General features: G+C 30.1%; 1 protein-coding gene across 1 annotated transcript in view; it reads left to right on the top strand.

Moving 5' to 3' along the window:
- Nucleotides 1-4,070: 4,070 nt before the first annotated feature.
- Nucleotides 4,071-18,679, top strand: part of LOC142322910 (uncharacterized) — a 126,694-nt gene continuing 112,085 nt past the window's right edge. Inside the window, exon 1 of the mRNA XM_075361999.1 lies at nt 4,071-4,169. Within this exon, the coding sequence (XP_075218114.1) occupies nt 4,071-4,169 (99 nt within the window). The remainder of the gene's footprint in view (nt 4,170-18,679) is intronic.

The following is an 18,679-nucleotide window of genomic DNA, read 5'->3' on the forward strand; positions in this document are numbered from 1 at the left end:
TAACTTTACAGTTGCCATTTTGGCTGCCAAAATAAACTAGTCTCATTACTTTATTTACAAACCTCGTCTGTAAGGCAAAACAAAACAAATGTTTTCAGAATTAGAAGTCACTATCACAGAAAGTTAATGAATGTTGTAAAAATTAAAATAATAAGTATAGAAGAAAATAACCCAATGAATGAATACGTGGACAAAAGAAGAAAGAATTAAACAAGTAATTACGACCATGTGAACGGAAGACTGAAAAAGATAAAAAATGAAATAAAAACAAGAATAGCAATGATTAGGGAAGCACTTAAAGAAAGAAAATAGCTATAATACAACACGGTGTTATACTTAAAGAAGCGTTTTGTGAAATATTATGTTTGGAGTATATTTCTCCATTAATGTGAAACGTGGATTCTGAAAAGGAAAAAAGAAAGAATCTACGGGAATTTAAAATGTAGGAGAATATTTAACAGACAGACGGAATAAAAAGATACAAAAGAAATGAGGAGAGTGAACGAGAATAGAAGCTAAATCAGAACAATTGAGTATAAGAGAACTTACAGGCTAGGACATACAATTAGAGAACAAGTATTGATTAAAATAGTGTTAGAAAATGTATAAAAAAACGAAGAACGTAAAGAACAAAATTTTTATTTGATCTAAAAGGAAATGGGTATCATGATCTTAAAAGTTTACCTAGAAATACTAGAGAATGAAGACAGTCATGATACTAGGGGAACAAGACAGCAACCATGATATGATTCGAGGCAGATACATATGATGATCGTGAAACCATTTTTAAAAAAATAAATAAGTAAAACAACTGTGTGATTTTGATTTACAAAAGGGGAACTTAAAAAAAACAGCTGTTTTGTATTATATTAGCAAAATTATTTTTTATTTCATATATATACTGGCTGAAATAATTATTATTTCATATCATATCGCTAGCTTAATATTTTTTTATAGTTGAAGCGCTTTCGTAAGGTATTCACCACTTCATCAGTATCTTACATAAATGTTCTTTTATTAACTAAAATGATGTATATTTTTAAAAGACTAGATTTTTTAGACACTATTAAACAGCTTAATCATGCTAGATTAAAGTGATTAAAATTATACCTTAAGACATCACATAGAGTGATTTTTCCTTTTTATAAACAACAAGTTTTTAATAATTTTCTTTAAGATGATTTATTGTACACTGTATCTACAATATAAATATAATAATTCAGAATGGCGATAAATGGTTATATATATATATATATATATGTAATCTCTCTCTCTCTCTCTCTCTCTCTCTCTCTCTCTCTCTCTCTCTCTCTCTCTCTCTCTCTCTCTCTCTCTCTCTCTCTCTCTCTCTCTCTCTCTCTCTCTCTCTCTCTCTCTCTCTCTCTCTCTCTCTCTCTCTCTCTCTCTCTCTCTCTCTCTCTCTCTCTCTCTCTCTCTCTCTCTCTCTCTCTCTCTCTCTCTCTCTCTCTCTCTCTCTCTGTGTGTGTGTGTGTGTGTGTGTGTGTGTGTGTGTGTGTGTGTGTGTGTATGTGTGTGTGTGTGTGTGTGTGTGTGTGTGTGTGTGTGTGTGTGTGTGTGTGTTATACGTATGACTCTAGAAAATGGTAAAGAAAGCGAGAAAAAGTAAAAGGAAAAATTAATAAAAATAAGAGCAGAAGGAAGACAGATGAAAAGAAAAATTAGAAAAACTAAGTTATTGAAAAAGAACAAGAAGAAATACGATGATATTTTTAAAAATAAAACTTAAAAAGAAGAAGTAGAAGAATAAAACAAATATGGAAACGAAAAGAATACCAAAAGCGACTCCATTGCATTAGAAATATAAAAATGTAAGTTAGATAAAGATTACCATAAAGGTAAGAAAACAAAAGATTTCATTCAATAACTTATGATAAAATATTCATATGCTGATTAATAAAATCAAAAAGGAAACAGAATGGTGAAAAAAAAGAGAATAGACTCAATCCCATTTAATGAAGCATAACAATTTACGGAATAGTATAATAAATACGAGCAATACAACCAAATGTATTGTTGAATAAAAAATTAAAATTAGTAAATATAAATTTCAATCTGAAATGTATATACTCACTTGAAATTCATAAGGTTACTAGAATACATTTTGAAAATGAAAAAGATGGAAGAAGTCTGAAAAAAAGATAAAAGTTTTTTCAATGACGAACATAATTTTGAAAAAAATCGATTAATTAAATAATTTTTTTTCAAAAATTGCTTGCAACTATTTCATCAGCATCGCTGCATAATAAAGTTTAAGATATAATTTAGAAACAAAATTAGTAAAATTAATTAAGAATAAACACTTTTTTTAATAATAATAACAATTAGCACATTTGAACAATATTACTTAACAAAAATAAACTGTTTTATAATATTTTGATTGAATATACTGTATTTATTCAAAAACTAAATTTATACGAGTTTTTATAAACCAGGAATCTGTACAAGAAATATTATTCATAATTTTTCTTTAAAATTACGATTATTTGACATAACAGAAATATTTATGATCACGCATTTCACCAACATCCTAGCAAAATTTACACTCATATTTGGCAGATTATACCATAATTTAAGTTAAATTATGCTTGTTATAATTCTGCTTATAAGAAATATAATTTGGATTATTAAAATAAACAAAAGTTTCCTCATTAATAGAGATCCAAAAACTGCTTTCTTTCACATCTGTCCTTTTTATACACTTTTATACAAAATTTGATATTAAGAACTGATTAAAATAATGCGCCAAAATATGTTTTAGATATTTAACCCGACAATTTTTTGGAATATATAAATATTTTCCGATTTCAGACGATTAACGTTTTTACATCATAAATATCTCTGTAATACTACTTCAATCTATTTTTTTATTTATTTATCTTTTTTTATAGTAAAATCCAGTTCATTTTTTACGGATTTGAATAATAGACATTGGATGCCGGTGTATTTTTATGATTGGGGTTCAATTAACCACACGTCTCAGGATCGGTCGGCCTGAGTCTGACCCAGACTATACCCATAGATCGATACCCTACACCCCTTTGGAGTGAAGTTGTCAATTAAAGGTATTCATTAAAGAAAATTATTCCTTTTCTCCATTATAATATTTCTTTCACCATTGCAACAGAAATATAATGAAGTAAAATGACTAACTTTTTTCTCATAACTGAATACTTGTGAAGTATTTAATATTCTCACAACCATGAGGATAAAGAACGCGTCTGGAGTCCAGGAGCCTCCGCCTCCTGCCTATACGGTTAATTTTAATATAAAAAAGTGTAAAAATAGTAATTTTATTTGTTGAATCTAAAAAAAATAATTTAATTAATTTTTCCAGTTGCGAATTTTGATGTCAATGTTTCGTTGTAACGTGATCGTTTTCGGTATCTTGACTTGGGAAAATCGTCGAATAACGCTAGAAATTCAAAAATCCTTCATCGTTTCTATGAAGTACGAACTGAAATTAAAGTGTAATTTTTATATATATATATATATATAAAGAATGTTCCGGGAGGTATCGATGAATTGATTTAGGATATCAAAATTGACCCACCGGGTTGGTCTAATGGTAAACGCGTCTTTGCAATTCAGCTGATTTCTAAGTCGAGAGTTCCAAGTTCAAATCCTAGTAAAGGCAGTTAGTTTTAAACGGATTTGAATACTAGATCGTGGTTACCGGTGTTCTTTGGTGGTTGGGTTTCAATTAACCACACATCTCATAAATGGTTATACCTTCCCTGGTATAACAAGAATATATCCTGCAAATTTGAAAACAATCGTAGGTTGGTTTTCGTGTGGTGCGAGAACAAGCAAACAGATCCACAAAATTATTATTATATATTAGATTATATTAACTACTACAAGAGAAAAGAGGAATCAGAATCTCGTAGGCCGGATTCCAAAACATTACAAATAGGTTTGTCTTTATTAATAAAATATCTGTCAACTAAAAACCACAAGTAATATTTAACTTATTTCTATTGTTACATTATTTTTATTTTTTTGTTACAGATGTGTGAACTGGGTTGAAAGAACTTACATCATCATATGGGATGTCATCCCTGGTCCTGGGGGTACCTCTTACACTGGTAACCATCCTGGGACTACTCGTCAACGGGTACATTTTCCTCATGGTGTTGTTAAGTAAACAGGTAATAATAAAAATAATAATATTTAATAATTTGCATATTGTATAAAATAATAATAAGAAGTAATCAATGTAAATAAAATAATAGCATTTAGAATTTTGTTCTTAGTTTTTTGTTATGATTTTGTTATTTTGTTGTTTTTTTTTAATTGTATTGCTCGTAAAAGTTTAATAACGTAATTATTATACGGTCCTATTCAGACTCAACCCGACCTCTTATGAAAATTTCCATTAAGTGAAGAACAATAACCAAAATAACCCGTATAACACGGGTAATCCAGTTAAAAGTAATTACATTTAAACTGGATTTACACCTAGGGACATGTAGAATTAGTAAACAAATTTTATAAGAGGTAATGCCAGTAATACGAAGTACTTACAGTATTTAGCAGAATAATAAAAACACCACTTTTAACCACTTTCATTAAAATAAATCCTGTTAAAACTGACAAAACAAAAACAATACTAGAAACAAGAAGATATTTGTTTCATTTTTAATTTTAAAAATAGAAAATAAATAATAAAAGAAGTTTTTAATATATATTTTAATTGTGTTTTGTTTCGTTTTTTAATGATTTACTAATACCCCTCCGACACGGCTTCGCCCGTCCTATACGATTACTTGCGTTTTCCGTCGCGGTCAACTGTTTTGTATATTCTATGTTTTTTAGTCAACGGGAGGCAAGTGCAGTTAGTCTAACCCATCTTTAGACGGTTGGTCTAGTGGTGAACTCGTCATTGCAAATCAGCTGACTTCGAAGTCGAGAGTTCTAAGGTTCAAATCTCAAGTATAGGCGGTTATTTTTATACGGATTTGAATGCTATATCGTGGATAGCGGTGTTCTTTTGGTGGTTGGGTTTCAATTAACCATACGACTCAGAAATGGTCGTTCTGAGACTGTACAAGACTACACTTCATTTACATTCATACGTATCCTCATTCATCCTCTGAAGTAATACCTTACCGTGGTTCTGGAGGCTAGACAGAAAAAAAGAAAAGGTACAGCCAGACCGTCGCACAGACAGTAACAGTGGCAGTATAGCTCTGTTGTTTGAGCCTACGTGCCGTACACCGTTGTACCCCTTAAAAAATCAAAATTCAGAAAACCTCGAAAATGGGTTTTAAGCATATATCTAAAGAATATTAAAGAATAAAACCAAAAAAATAGAGCACGCCGACGCGGCTTCACCCGCACTATATGGTTACTTTCGTTCCCGTCATGGTGAGGGGATATTTAGTCGGTTATAGTACCTTTCCTGTCTAGCCAGAGGGTTTTGCCCGTTGGACGCCGCTGTGTTCATTAAATTCATGCTTGTGAGAATCATAATGATAATTAAAAATTAAAGCCTGTTCAGTTTTATAAAAAATATCAGTGTAAAGTAATTTCTTCGGAGCAAAAGTTTATTCAGTACAGAACCCGAAACACTGAGTGATCTAAGAATGCGGGTTTGAAAACAGTCAGCCTCCATCTTAAAAATATTAGTTATAACTGGTTAACCGTTCTTCGTACGTGTAATATACTTTGTCCGGTTGTTAGCGTTAACCAACATACACCACTATGAGGAGGTGATCGTACTTCGTTTCTCACTTTAAAATTTTTTTTAATTCGTTTTTTTTTTTTTTTAGTCGATTAGCTGGAGGTAAGTGTAGCCAGTCGCGTCACACAGACAGTAACAGTGACTGAGTTTGTTGAGCCACTGCGCCGTACACCGACATCCTCTTAAAAAATCGAAATTTAATAAAAACCGAAAATGGTTTTTAGATAATTATCTGAAGAGTATTTACAATTCCCAGTCTAGTGAATATCTCGTTTAATATAGTCGGAAATGGGAAAATTTGTAATAATTGTCAAAATTTTTTTACCTTTCTTCATTCACCTTTTTGAACGTCGAACTTCGAGAAATCTAGAAACTGGGTTTTAGAAAAATTCAAAATCATTTTTACCCTTTAAACTCAGAATTTCAAAAAAATTAGAAATAGATTTTGATGTCTACATGAAGATTAGACATCCAAAAATCAAGTTGATATCTTCGTTTGTTACCAGAAATTAAAAAAAAAAAAAAATTTCATTGTTACTTTATACTTTAACTCTTTAAACTCGGAATTTCAAAAACCTTTCTTAGTGTGAACTTAAGAAGAACAATTATACACATTTTCATCAATTTATCTTCAATAGTTTTTACTGGGCGTTGATGAATCTTTCAGTCAGGACAAATTACATTATAGGTACTGATTTTTATTTTTTTTTAAAGATTCTGGGTTTCTCTATTGAAAAAACAAGAGAAAAAATCAATTTATATAAATAAAGTAATTATTTAGTATCGTTCATAAGTAATTTTAACATTGAAAAATACTATTTAAATTAAAAAACTTAAATTATTGAAAGAATATTTTTTTCTGATATTAAGTCTTAATAATAATATTATTATTAATTTAATAATATTATTAATATTTTAGGTTTTTTTTTACTTTTCCCAAATAACTAAGCAATACATATGTTTTATTGCGAATGAAGGTATTTTTACTTGAGAAATTTTATTTTTATCTAAATCACGTGAAACATTTGAAATCTTAACATTTTCAGTAGAACGTTACAACATTTGTTGCTTCCTAAATAAGTTTAAACTTCCAACTGTATCAGTTTTAGTAATTCAATATTGCTCATAATTATTTTTGTTTGGTAACATTTGTGAATTAAGATATCCGGTATTGCACGATAAGCATATTATCTAAAGTAGGAGGATTATTATTTATATTCTAAGCTGATCTGAAAAGTAACCTGAAATGCCTGAACCGAGTCACTCCTTTTAAGCCGTACAAATACTAAAAATATGCGTTATCTCTACAGGCCCCCATATCATAAATATAGTCCCCAGTTATCATTTAGCCGAAATCTTGTGGGGCCATCTGCCACATTTTGATAAATTTTTAATAAATGTCGAAATTCTCATGTTTGTATTTAATTTTTGTGGACTTCATTTACGCAGTTTCTCTCAGAATCAAATTCTCTCAAGTTAGTTAAAACTTTTACGTGTTGCTCATTTAACAAAGTTATTTTACACAAAACATAAAATAGTATATTTTTCGACCCCGATTTCTCAAAAACTACTAAAAATACAATTCTGGGACTTATTTCTTTTTTAATTTTCTTGTCACACGTTAAAAAACCAGTGAGGGTCGAATCTGTGCTATTTCTTAAAATATTTATAGATATAATATTGTAACAGGTTGAGAAGCATCCAGTAACATTAAGTGCCAGAATAGGAAAGACAGAAAATGAAAATCGAAAATCGACAAACAAATTAAAACAGAAAATTGAGAAGAAACAACGACAAATAAATTCTTTCTAGAAAGAACTTCTAGAATAGTGTAGACAGTTTGGACAATAGAAATTATTATGCTTGAACGAACAAAAGGATAGGTCGTCTGATGATACTACAACTCAAGCCCTTTCCCCGAAGGTATAAATACTGTCGAGAACCGGCAAACTTCAGTTCAGTAGGGTGTGGGATAAATACAAGGACAGTATGCTAGAGCGTTCGAAGAGAATGTGCGGTAACAGTCGAGTGTAGGAGCGAAGAGTGCATCACTAGAGTATTGTGTTTTGGGATAGCGTTCTTGTCTGCTGTTAAGTACGGGAAACTGTTCGGGGAGTTGTGAACAGAGAAGGAGGTGATGAAAGAGTGAGCTAGTTTTCTTTTTTAAACATTAGAATCAAATAATTTTTCTATAAAGTTAATTATTGATTTTATAAATGTTTTTCTATTTGTTATTGTCATATAATCACTTTTAATTTTGCATTAATTTCTTTTAACTATTGTAAAGTTTACAGTAAAATGAGAATTTTATTTTGTGATTTATGTTTGATTTATACATAGTAATTTATTTCAAAATAAATAAATTGTATTTTTAAGAATTTTTACGCGTGTTATCTCAATATCCTTGTCGTGTCCTCTAACACGCAACAACATAATAGATAAATACATTACTAATATTATATACACAAATATTTATAATTATAATTTCTGTAAAAATTTTCATTGTATTTCCCTTTTAAGTGACGTCCTGTTTGTCCAATGTAGTACTATGTGAAGTTATATAATTATTTCATAAAATGTATAAATCATTAAGATACTTAAAACATAAATAGAAAAACCTAGAAGTTTTATGTAATTTGTTGTGCTATAATGAGCTCTTTTTTTAAATTTATATCCTGTTTTTCCTAAGTAGAACACTGCAGAATATCGGGATGAGTAAAATAGGGTTAAGAGACATATGCAAATGAAGAGCTTTGAGCGCTACTTCCGGTTTTCCCGAAGTAAAACTTTGTTAAATTTGAGAGATAATGGGAAAATTTTCTGTTAAATCTAAAATTTATTTAAATTTTTCTTAAAAATAATTATTTAGATATAATTAAGATACATACAATAGTTGAGAAAACAAAATAAAATCGTTTATTGGGTTTTGAATATCACCCGCAATAATAGTGTTAAAAAATATATTAAAAAGTAAGATTTTATGAGAAACATCTTAGATATTAAATGACGTGATTGAAATGGAATTCTGAATAATAAAAGTACTGAAATAGAATTTTCGTCTAAAGAATGGTATTAAAAATGTAATTTTGATAACAGGTTCACTCTTTTCTCTTGTCCCTCTTTCTCTTTCATTCTCTCACTTTCTTTCTACTCTCTCTTTCTTTCGGACGTATTTCCTTTTTCTTTTTTTTTTTGATTTAAGGAAAGTCAATAAAAGTTTTTATTATAATGAAAAAATGGTGACCGACATCGTCACGAATGATAAGAATACAAGATAATAAATTTCAGGTTTTATAAAGATGTTAAAAATAGATTGTGCAGTACAATCTTTATTTTTATTAATTTTATTTTCTTATATTTTCATTCCCAATAAAAAATATATCATACTGATATTTATTGTTTGATAAGGTAAAATGTTAACTATTTTTTTTTATTTTTTATTTCAACTACACATAAAAAAATTATATTAACGAAACGTTACATAGTTTAGATTTAATACATTTTTCCTTTTACATTTATTTTTGCAAATAAGGTATCTGATGTAATTTTAAATTAAACATACATTACAGGGAATGTAAATTACTGCATATCTATACGACTATTCAGAGTGGTTCACATAGTGAATGGCGCTTTCTGAACTCATTCTACTACCGAAAATAATGATAAAGGTACAGAAAACATGGGTTCGGAAACGCTCCTTTAGCGAGTTACGGCTAGCGAAAGATTTCGCTCTGATTCCTTGGCAAAGCGTGAAATAAAACCACACTGTAATTCCAAGTATCCAAATTAAGAGATAAACTTGATAGTTTTTTTATGGTTTCTGATCTGCTAGAATGATTGTACAAAAAAATGTACAAATTTTCAAAAAAAATTTCTGCGTTTAAAGTCCAGGGTTTATAATTTTGAAAAATTGTAGACTTTTTTGATATGAAGAATAAAATACCAAAGAATTTTTTTGTATATTATGCCCGAATGGAGTTAGCGAAAAGAACAAAAAACGTATATTTCAATTTTAAGAGGTGAGGGTTGATTTTTTGAAAAAATCTTTTTGGGATTATTTATACACACATTTGGTAAAAGGTTTTCCATTTTTTCCAGTTTTTTTCAAAGTGCCTCTGAATAAAATTTAAATTTGGTTTCTCTCGATATCGCCCATCCCTGAACAAAGTTTTTAAAAAATTATATCATCACTGCCTTATAAATACATAATGAAGAAAATCGGTTCGGTTAATCCTAAAATATAAGGCCAAATACAGTGCGACACACGTACGCATATAAATACATACATATGAGGGACGTTCAATCCGGGGCTTTTGTTAGACTAGAGTACAAATGGAGATTCCAGAGCACTCAGTTGGCTGTACACGTAAGGCACAAGTGTCAACTATTACCGCAAGGCGCGCTGGCGTGAAGCAATGTTAAACAACAGTCAGTCGTAAATAACATGACGCCTAATGTAGTGAATGGATATGTGGAAGAGCGCGTTGTAATGAAATTTCTCGCGAATGAAGGTGTAAAACCCAGTAAGATTTATTCACGACTCCTTGCGCAGTACGGTAGTGAGACTTTTAATCACAGTAAAACATTTGATTGGTTCAAACGTTTTAAAGAAGCCCGCAGTCAGTGAGTAAAGATCCCGGTCGGGTGGTTCGGACCCACCGAAGTTATAGCCTCAGTTTTTTAGGATAAAAAGATTTGGGATAATCGAGGTGTCATTCACGTCGATTTTCTACCCTGTGGAGCCAATATTAACAATGAGTACTACTACAAAGTTTTTCAAGATGTGCACAATGCTCTCAAGATAAAACTGAAAAGAAATCACAAAAGCCGTTGTGTTTCTGCAGGACAATGCACGACCGCATACAGCGCACTGCACAATGTGCACGCTTCAAGATCTGGACTGGGAGTTACAGTCACACCCGCCTTACAGTCCGGACTTCGCTCCCAGTGATTTTCACCTGTTCGAGCCCTTTAAATTTTTCTTCGGAAGCCAGCATTTCAACGATGAGGTCAAGCAGTCGGTCCTATCTTGGTTTCGACGTAACGACAAATCTTTCTACGCTGCTAGTATCCAGACGCTAGTGAAACGGTGGGATAAATTTAGCGAGGGATTGCATCGAGAAATAAAAGTATTCTTTATTATGAAGTGTGTTCTACATTTATAAAAAATTAATTTTCCCGGAGTGGCCTGAACGCCCCTCGTCGTACATACGTTTTTTTTTTTTTTGTGTAAATGAATTAGTTGGACCCTAATAACTAAAGATTTTCAAAAAATCCGATACCCGATTTTTGACATGATCATCATATTTTTCCCTTTAATATGGCTATTCTAGCTATGTTCGCCAAGAAAGTAAAAGTAGTAGATAAAATCAGTGTTACCAATCATTTATAAAAGTAACGTTATCTACGTATAAAATATATAAATACTGTTTGTTAAAAAAATAAAAAATTTATTTGCCTCCTTAAAAAAATAGACGCACAAGAAAAACTTCTATTTAATAGCTTTTACTTCGATTAAAGTGAACCAATTTAAATAAATGAAACTAAATTCAATTCAGCATTATCGCTAAATCCACAACAGCAAGAAATACAATCGGTTATTTCTGATCGCGCTCAGTTTATTTAGCATCTCAAAACATTACTGACCGAGAAATGCGCTGTAAAATAACATTTGCTCTTATTTTAAGCTTTAATGCACGCTAATTAATGCAGACGTCTGGATAATTTAACCGTTATATACATTCAGAAAATTTCAATAAAAACTTTGGTAAAAAAACCAGACGGTTCAAAACAGCGGTTCTTGATTTTGAATGAACATCGTAGTGTGCTCAGACTTAAAAAATAAACATAAAACATACACGTGGAAATTTAGGTTTGGATTTAATTATATATTTATACGGACGAATTTTACTGCTTTTTTTAATTAACACGATCACTTTGCGGCAACTTTGTAATTGTAGACTGGTTATATAAAAAAAAAAATTCAATTAAAAGCAATAAATCACGTCAGCAATAAGTTGGTTTTTGTGGGAAAACATACGTAGTATTAAATTGGATGGCATATTCTGATAGTCATAAATTGTAAAGTATTAAAGATTAAACAGCATGCTGTTACTGACTTTGTTCCATAGATGACTTCTTTATTTTATTTTTTTTTTGCAGTTTTAGATTTTGCTTTTTTATAATACGGTATTATTTTTATTAACTTACACGTATATTAATATTTTTTATGATTAGTGAAATATCATAAGAGACAGTTACCGTATTAAACTTTCCGATAACGATAAATAAAAAACGATCTATTCTCATTATTCACCAACTTAAAACTCACTGCAATTTGTTTAGTAAGATTATAATAATTTGATATTTTTTTTAGATTTAGCAATTTTTAGTTACAAACAAAAAAAGAAACTTAAATGTAAAGGATAAGTTAAGATATACAGTTAAGTGACTTTTTATATGGTTTACTAGTTGTAAAAGTGAAAAAATTTTCCTTTAATTGCGTATACTTTACTTGGGCTTTCTTCCTGACCCCCGTAGGGGAAGACAAAATTAATGCACACTAATTATGCAGACGTATGGATAATTTAACCTTTATATACATTCAATTTTATACAGATTTTTTTATTCCGTTATATACGTTTAATTATATATTTACACGGACGTATTTCCGTATGTTACTTTATGACGATTCCGGTAGCCACACCAACCCCTCCGTTCCTAACCTTGGTGGACTTTACCGGAGGTCGTCTTTTAGATCCTCCGGTTTACCCTCACTATCATCATCGGTCAGAATGCCACCCCATCGATGCAAATGCCTCGGCAAACATTTCCATCAGTATTTACACAACCTACTATCGCCTTCGTATGGGCTCTTCCAAGCACGACCACCTACCGTAACCTTTAACTATAAAATTAACCGATCGCGAAAGCGTGATCCCCGCACCTTCCTCTAACACCGAAGGTTTCACCCGAAAAAACTCTTCCTGTTTCTAACTTCAATTAGATTATGCACTCGTATAAGTTATATCTGAATAAGATCAAGAATATCTGTAAATAAAAGTTTAGTAAGTATGGATATATATTTTGCGAGTTTATCAATATTCTATCCTTCATTAATTACAGCGGTTTATAAATGTATTCAATTTATGAAACAGAAATTCGTCTTTACAGAATGTTTAGAAAACTTGTTAATTTTCAAATTTCACTGCAGTCAACGAATTTATGATAACTGTAGTCCATAGATGTCAGAAAGTAATGAGAAAGGTGCTGTAGTGTTTAATATAAATTCTGTAACATGTAAGTCCCATTTTATCGTATGACAAAAACGGACGAGTATACATCAATTTTCATTAATTTATATCTTTATGCATGCACACACGCAACACACACAACACAAACCGCACGGATAAGACTGAATCATTGAAGCCCCTCAAATAAATTCTATATTCGTAAATATTTTTTTCGAAATGAAATCTGAACATTTATCTAGGTTTCATCGTCAGTAAATGAATAACTTACATATGCTTAACACTTCACAGCAGAAAAAACAAAATTCTTGTAAGCGTCAAAGTTTTTTAAAAATATATATATATAAACTGGTTCAGCCGTTCTGGAATTACAGGGATAAAAATATTCTGCTCAAAATTTCATAATCAATAAAATGTAGCAATTTATAAACTGATCATCCTACAAAATAATTTTGTTTTAATTAATCTCTGTTTTGGTGAAAATCCATCCCAAAAATTGGAAAATGAAAATTTGTTATTTATTTTTTCTAATTTTATTTAAACATGCCAGCGTTTTTGATACACAATAACTTACCAAAAGCTATTCAAAAGTTATTCTGTACTTAACATCTGAAAAACGTACTGTGTTTCGAAACAGCTGTCATTTTTAAATAGAACTAGTTAAATAAAACAAAAAACCGTTAATTTTTTTCATTTTCCAATAATTTTTTTTAATATAATTTTGTAGTTACAAGTATTATTAAAATTATACATCAAATTTATAATAACAAATTAGGTTATTCTTTAATCATAAAAATTCGAATAGTTATTAAAAATGGATAGTTGAATACAACTTGATTATCAAAATAAATAAAGCAAATTTGAATATGTTTCTCATAATTTTAATTCCTTTTCAGGAACTTTGTGTTTATGCAAATATTAATGTATTAAAACGAGTACTGTTTCAATAACAGTATCACTGCCGATCTCCGTAGCGGAGTAGTAGCCTCGGCCTTTCATACGGAGGTCCTGGATTCCAATCCCCTTAAGCATGGATTGAAGTTTCTAAACTTTGACGAGTAATACACATTTATGCGTTTGTAGCTTATTGTCACATAGGATATTATAATATTAAACCGTTTTAAAATTTTAAAACTATCTATAATACAGAAGGAAAAAATACAATTAAACATTCAGATTATTACAAATAAGATATATTTGCTTAATTTTGACTTTAAGAGATTTTTATTTACTATTTTTTTGTGTTTGCTTAAATAAAAGAAAAACTACATAAACAAAAACCACGAGTAGTTCATTTATTTTCATCAGATAACCTATGTTTTTTGGGGTTTTTGTTGTTTTTTCTGTGTATATATAACTAGAACAGGGGATGCACAATAAGTCATATAGTGTACACTCATCCCAGTACAATTTAGAGCAGAGCTTCACTCTCTGACGAGTTGTTTCGGCTTTGTTTTACCACAATTAATTACACAAGTATACAGTGTATGTGACCATAAGAGATATAAAGGGAAAGAATGACAGAGAAAGCTATATTTGAATGAAGAGATAAAACAGATGATAAAGCGGGTAAAGATAAAAGTTAAAACAGGAGCTTTGAAATGTGAACATCACATTAACAAAACCATCAAAATAATTTTAGCAAAACGACATTGTTTTTATAAGGTGTAATATTGTGAAAAAAGCAGAAAATTTAGTATTTAATATTATTAAAAATGTATTACTTATTATCGCGTAACAATAAACTATTGATGTTAATATAGAAAATATTCTATGGAAAAAGTAGATAAATTACCATACGGTTCAACGAATTACTTTAATTAGCTTGGAACTGAACATTATCGATTTTAAATTATTAAACCAATTATCAATGAATTATTTATTATTATTATTATTATTAATAAAATGTTTTCTTTTTTCTTTTTCTTTTTTTTTTGATTACATCATTGGTTGATCCCCCCGGAGCTGGATTCTCAATTAAGCATTTACTCAGCTCCAGAGAGGGCCATCGCCTCAAACTACCTGGTCGGAAACTAAATTCCCCCACATAGCCAGGACCCGGTCTTTTAATTATACGCCGCGCCTCAAATGGGGAACCCCAAAGGGATTTTTACGAACTAACCCACTCAGTTCTTTAACATGTCTTCTCAGACATGTTAAAGAACTGGAGAGAAGTGATTTTAAAGAAATTAAAGAGGAGGCATTTCCTCCTCTTCGCCCTACCTGCCAGTGGATCCTCCGCTGCACTGGAGACCGTCTTTGTTAGCTCCTCCATCGGGACCGGTCCACTACAATCCCGGACAAGTCTACCAACCACGGCAGAGCCCACAGTTGCCGCCCTATGCTTCTTTTGCTCCTCCGCACCCGGAGGGGAGAGCCGCAGCCGTTTTTTTATGTTTTCCCCACCGGTAGACCCACTATCTTCTCGAAAGTAGAAACAGCCGGGAGAGAAGAAAATTCAATCGCACACTCATTCAGGGCATCACCATCATCAGTAAGTTTCATGTATTGGGCCGCAGCTCGTTGCTGGCACAGTATGACAGCTGTGTTGCTAAGGTAAATCGTTCTTAACGACCGTCGGCTAATTTATTTTTAAAAAATCAAAAATAAACACCGTAATTAGCTTAAACAAAACAAAACGTTAATAAACGCAAACAGAACGCCAAATTAAATGAAATACAACAAAAATCTAACTGTATATTAAATCATGGATAAAAAAATTAGCCCGTCAGGCAAACTAACAAATTTACAAACAAATATATAACTTAAATTGTAAAGAGCGAATGTTAAGTCATAAGGACTAGAATAATTTACTTCACGATTAATAATTTCTGCTAATTAAGAAATAGGCAGAAATTAATCAACCACATAAAATTAACATTAATTTTCAATAAAATTTTAAAACACAAAATTATTTTAAAAGGCTAACTCCAAAATGTTTTCTTTAAATACATTCGTTTTAAATGAGAAGAACTGCATTTTACTAAAACTAGTAATTATATTTGTTGAAAAATGTATATTTTAAACTAAATTATATACAGTCGATCTGTATAATAATGGTGTGGTTTCAAACAACCATGGTATTTAAAAATGAAGAGAAACTCACCAAGAGTAATACTCGTTTGGCAGATTTTATAGCAGCATTACAAATACCAACATGTTAATAAACTTGTCATACACGACAGAGAATATAATGTGATTGATCATTAATTGATACGTTCATTTAAATTGTTCAAACTTCTTATTTGAACGGAAGAATACTTGTATCTTAATAACAACTCTTCAAATAAAAATTCATAACGATAAGATATGCATAAAGCCACGCTATCCATCCTTCTCCGTCCGACCAGTCGCTGAGGAAATGTTTCGTTTAGGTAATCCAACACGAATACGGAAAAATTTAGAGGCGCTCCGTTTAATGGGCAAATGTAATTCTCCAGTATATAAGGCGCTGAATACCCTTTTAATATATCCGATTATTTGTTTCAAGTTATAAGTTTTTCGGTAGAAAAGAAGGGCTCAATAACTTTATCTCGTCTAATTCCGCATCACGCAACGACTTTTGGGCTGTCACGTTGATATTCGATGATGAACTGTAAAGGTCAGTATCTAGAATTTGAACATTATGCCGATATACTCGTCCTGAAACATGAAACAATAAATTTATCATTGAAAATAAACTTGTTTAAAATTTCCCATCATAATCAACCATCCAGAATCTTTCTAATGAATCTCAAGTCGTTTTGTTCCGTAGATAATTTTTATGTAACGACCTGAATTTGTATAACCAGTAAATAGTAATTGTTCATTTTAAAACAATATGAACAGTTTTTTTGAACGCCTAATTATACAGAACTTCGGCAGTGATATTTCTGGACGCAAATAGATTATTCGCACACCATCAATAGTCTCATCAAACACTGAAGGTCATCTCGACGTACTTCTTTAGTATACCACTCAATTCTCTGAATTATTTGTCCCACCGACGAATGTTATTTGCAATAAGGAGTAAACTCCATTCTTTTAAAATTAATTTTTATGACAATAAAAAACACATAACATTAGGATAGTTATCACAAAAATGTTTGACTAAGTATTCAATTATATTAATGTTAAAAAAATAAATTAACTACGTAAAACGTATATAATATTTATAACAGATATATATTTAGTTTACTGCAATAATAAAATGGTTATCTTCTTGAATGAAGTAATCGTACAGTGACAGAGTGACGTTACTGAAAACTTTTATACAGTTATAGATTTATAATAATATTAAATAATTTTAAGTGGGATTCGAACCCGGGACCTACGGATGAAAATCCGAGACGCTACCATGGAGATCGACAATAGATCGACAATAGAGATTAACAATAAATAAATATTTATTGTTAATTTAATAACTTCCCAGATTGTTAAAAAAATAATTTTTATTGAAAAATCATTAATTAAACATAAGAAAAATACTGAAAAATATAATTTTGAAGCGTAAGAAACGAAGTTATATGGAAAATATTAGTATAAAAAGTAACCAAAACTAATTAGGAAGTTTTAAAGCAAATAAATTAAACAAAAGGATTAACAAAAAAAAAGAAAAGTAAGAAGATAAATGTATATGAATTGTAATACCGTAAGAAATTTATAAAAGTTAAAATCATGGTTGTTTTTCTTCCTTTTTTTGCGAAATATATTATATAAGAGGAGAAGGTAAAGTTGACCTAAAAAAAAGATTTACAGAACCAAATTAGTTAATTGACTTTAATAAACTATCAAGAGGAAAATTAATGTAGTGAAACAAGAAAATCATTTTCAATAACAAGAAAAATTAACGAAGATGAAGATAAATTAACAATAAATCTTACTTATGTTATAACTCATTATATTCAGTTCACGCATAAGATATAGTCTAGTTTAACGTAAATGAGATCACATTATAAAAAATGTAATTTCTTAAAACAAGAATACACCTCTGTATAACCGTTAAACTGGCATAGAACAAACAACTAACAAAAGAAAAGCATTTATAAAAAATTGTAAAAAATTCATATAAAAACTTTTGAAGTTAAATAGGAAGAACGTACAGTACAAAAAAAAGTTTGCGCAAAAGTTTAAAAGCTAACAAAAAGTAATTCTTACAAGAAAATAGAAGAAAAAAATATATATGTATGTATATTAAAAGATGAAAAATATCAAAAAGTGAGAGAGGGTGGTAGAGAGAGGATTGTGTGTGCGTGTGTGTGTGTGTGTGTCAAATAAAAGATTAATTTTTTCTACTTTATTTCATTTAATTTTTATTCAACCTAAAATTAATAAACTTGATAATACAAATATATTTAATTAATAATAAAATATGCTGCAGCTTCATTAATTATATACCAAGTAGTTGTCCATTTAATTACGACTTTGGAAAAACCATACTCAAAACTAATGTAATCAATAAACAATGATCTTGGGCAAGGTTTTCAATCTCACTTTATCTTACAAAAAAAAATTGCTTAATCGAGTATTTTCTACTAAAATTTATCGAACTAAATAAAAAAAGAATATGAAAATGTAAAAATCGACTTGAAAAAATGTGTTTAGAAAATTGGGCAAATAAAATCGAAATAGCTTCAAACTAACCAAAAATATTTACAATAAAAATCGATTTCTTACAACACGTAATTCAGATATTACAATACGATTATAAAAACCTGAATGACGTTTCGCAGCAGAAATATTAACA

Source organism: Lycorma delicatula, chromosome 4 (assembly GCF_047948215.1).
Source record: "Lycorma delicatula isolate Av1 chromosome 4, ASM4794821v1, whole genome shotgun sequence".
NCBI lineage: Eukaryota > Metazoa > Arthropoda > Insecta > Hemiptera > Fulgoridae > Lycorma > Lycorma delicatula.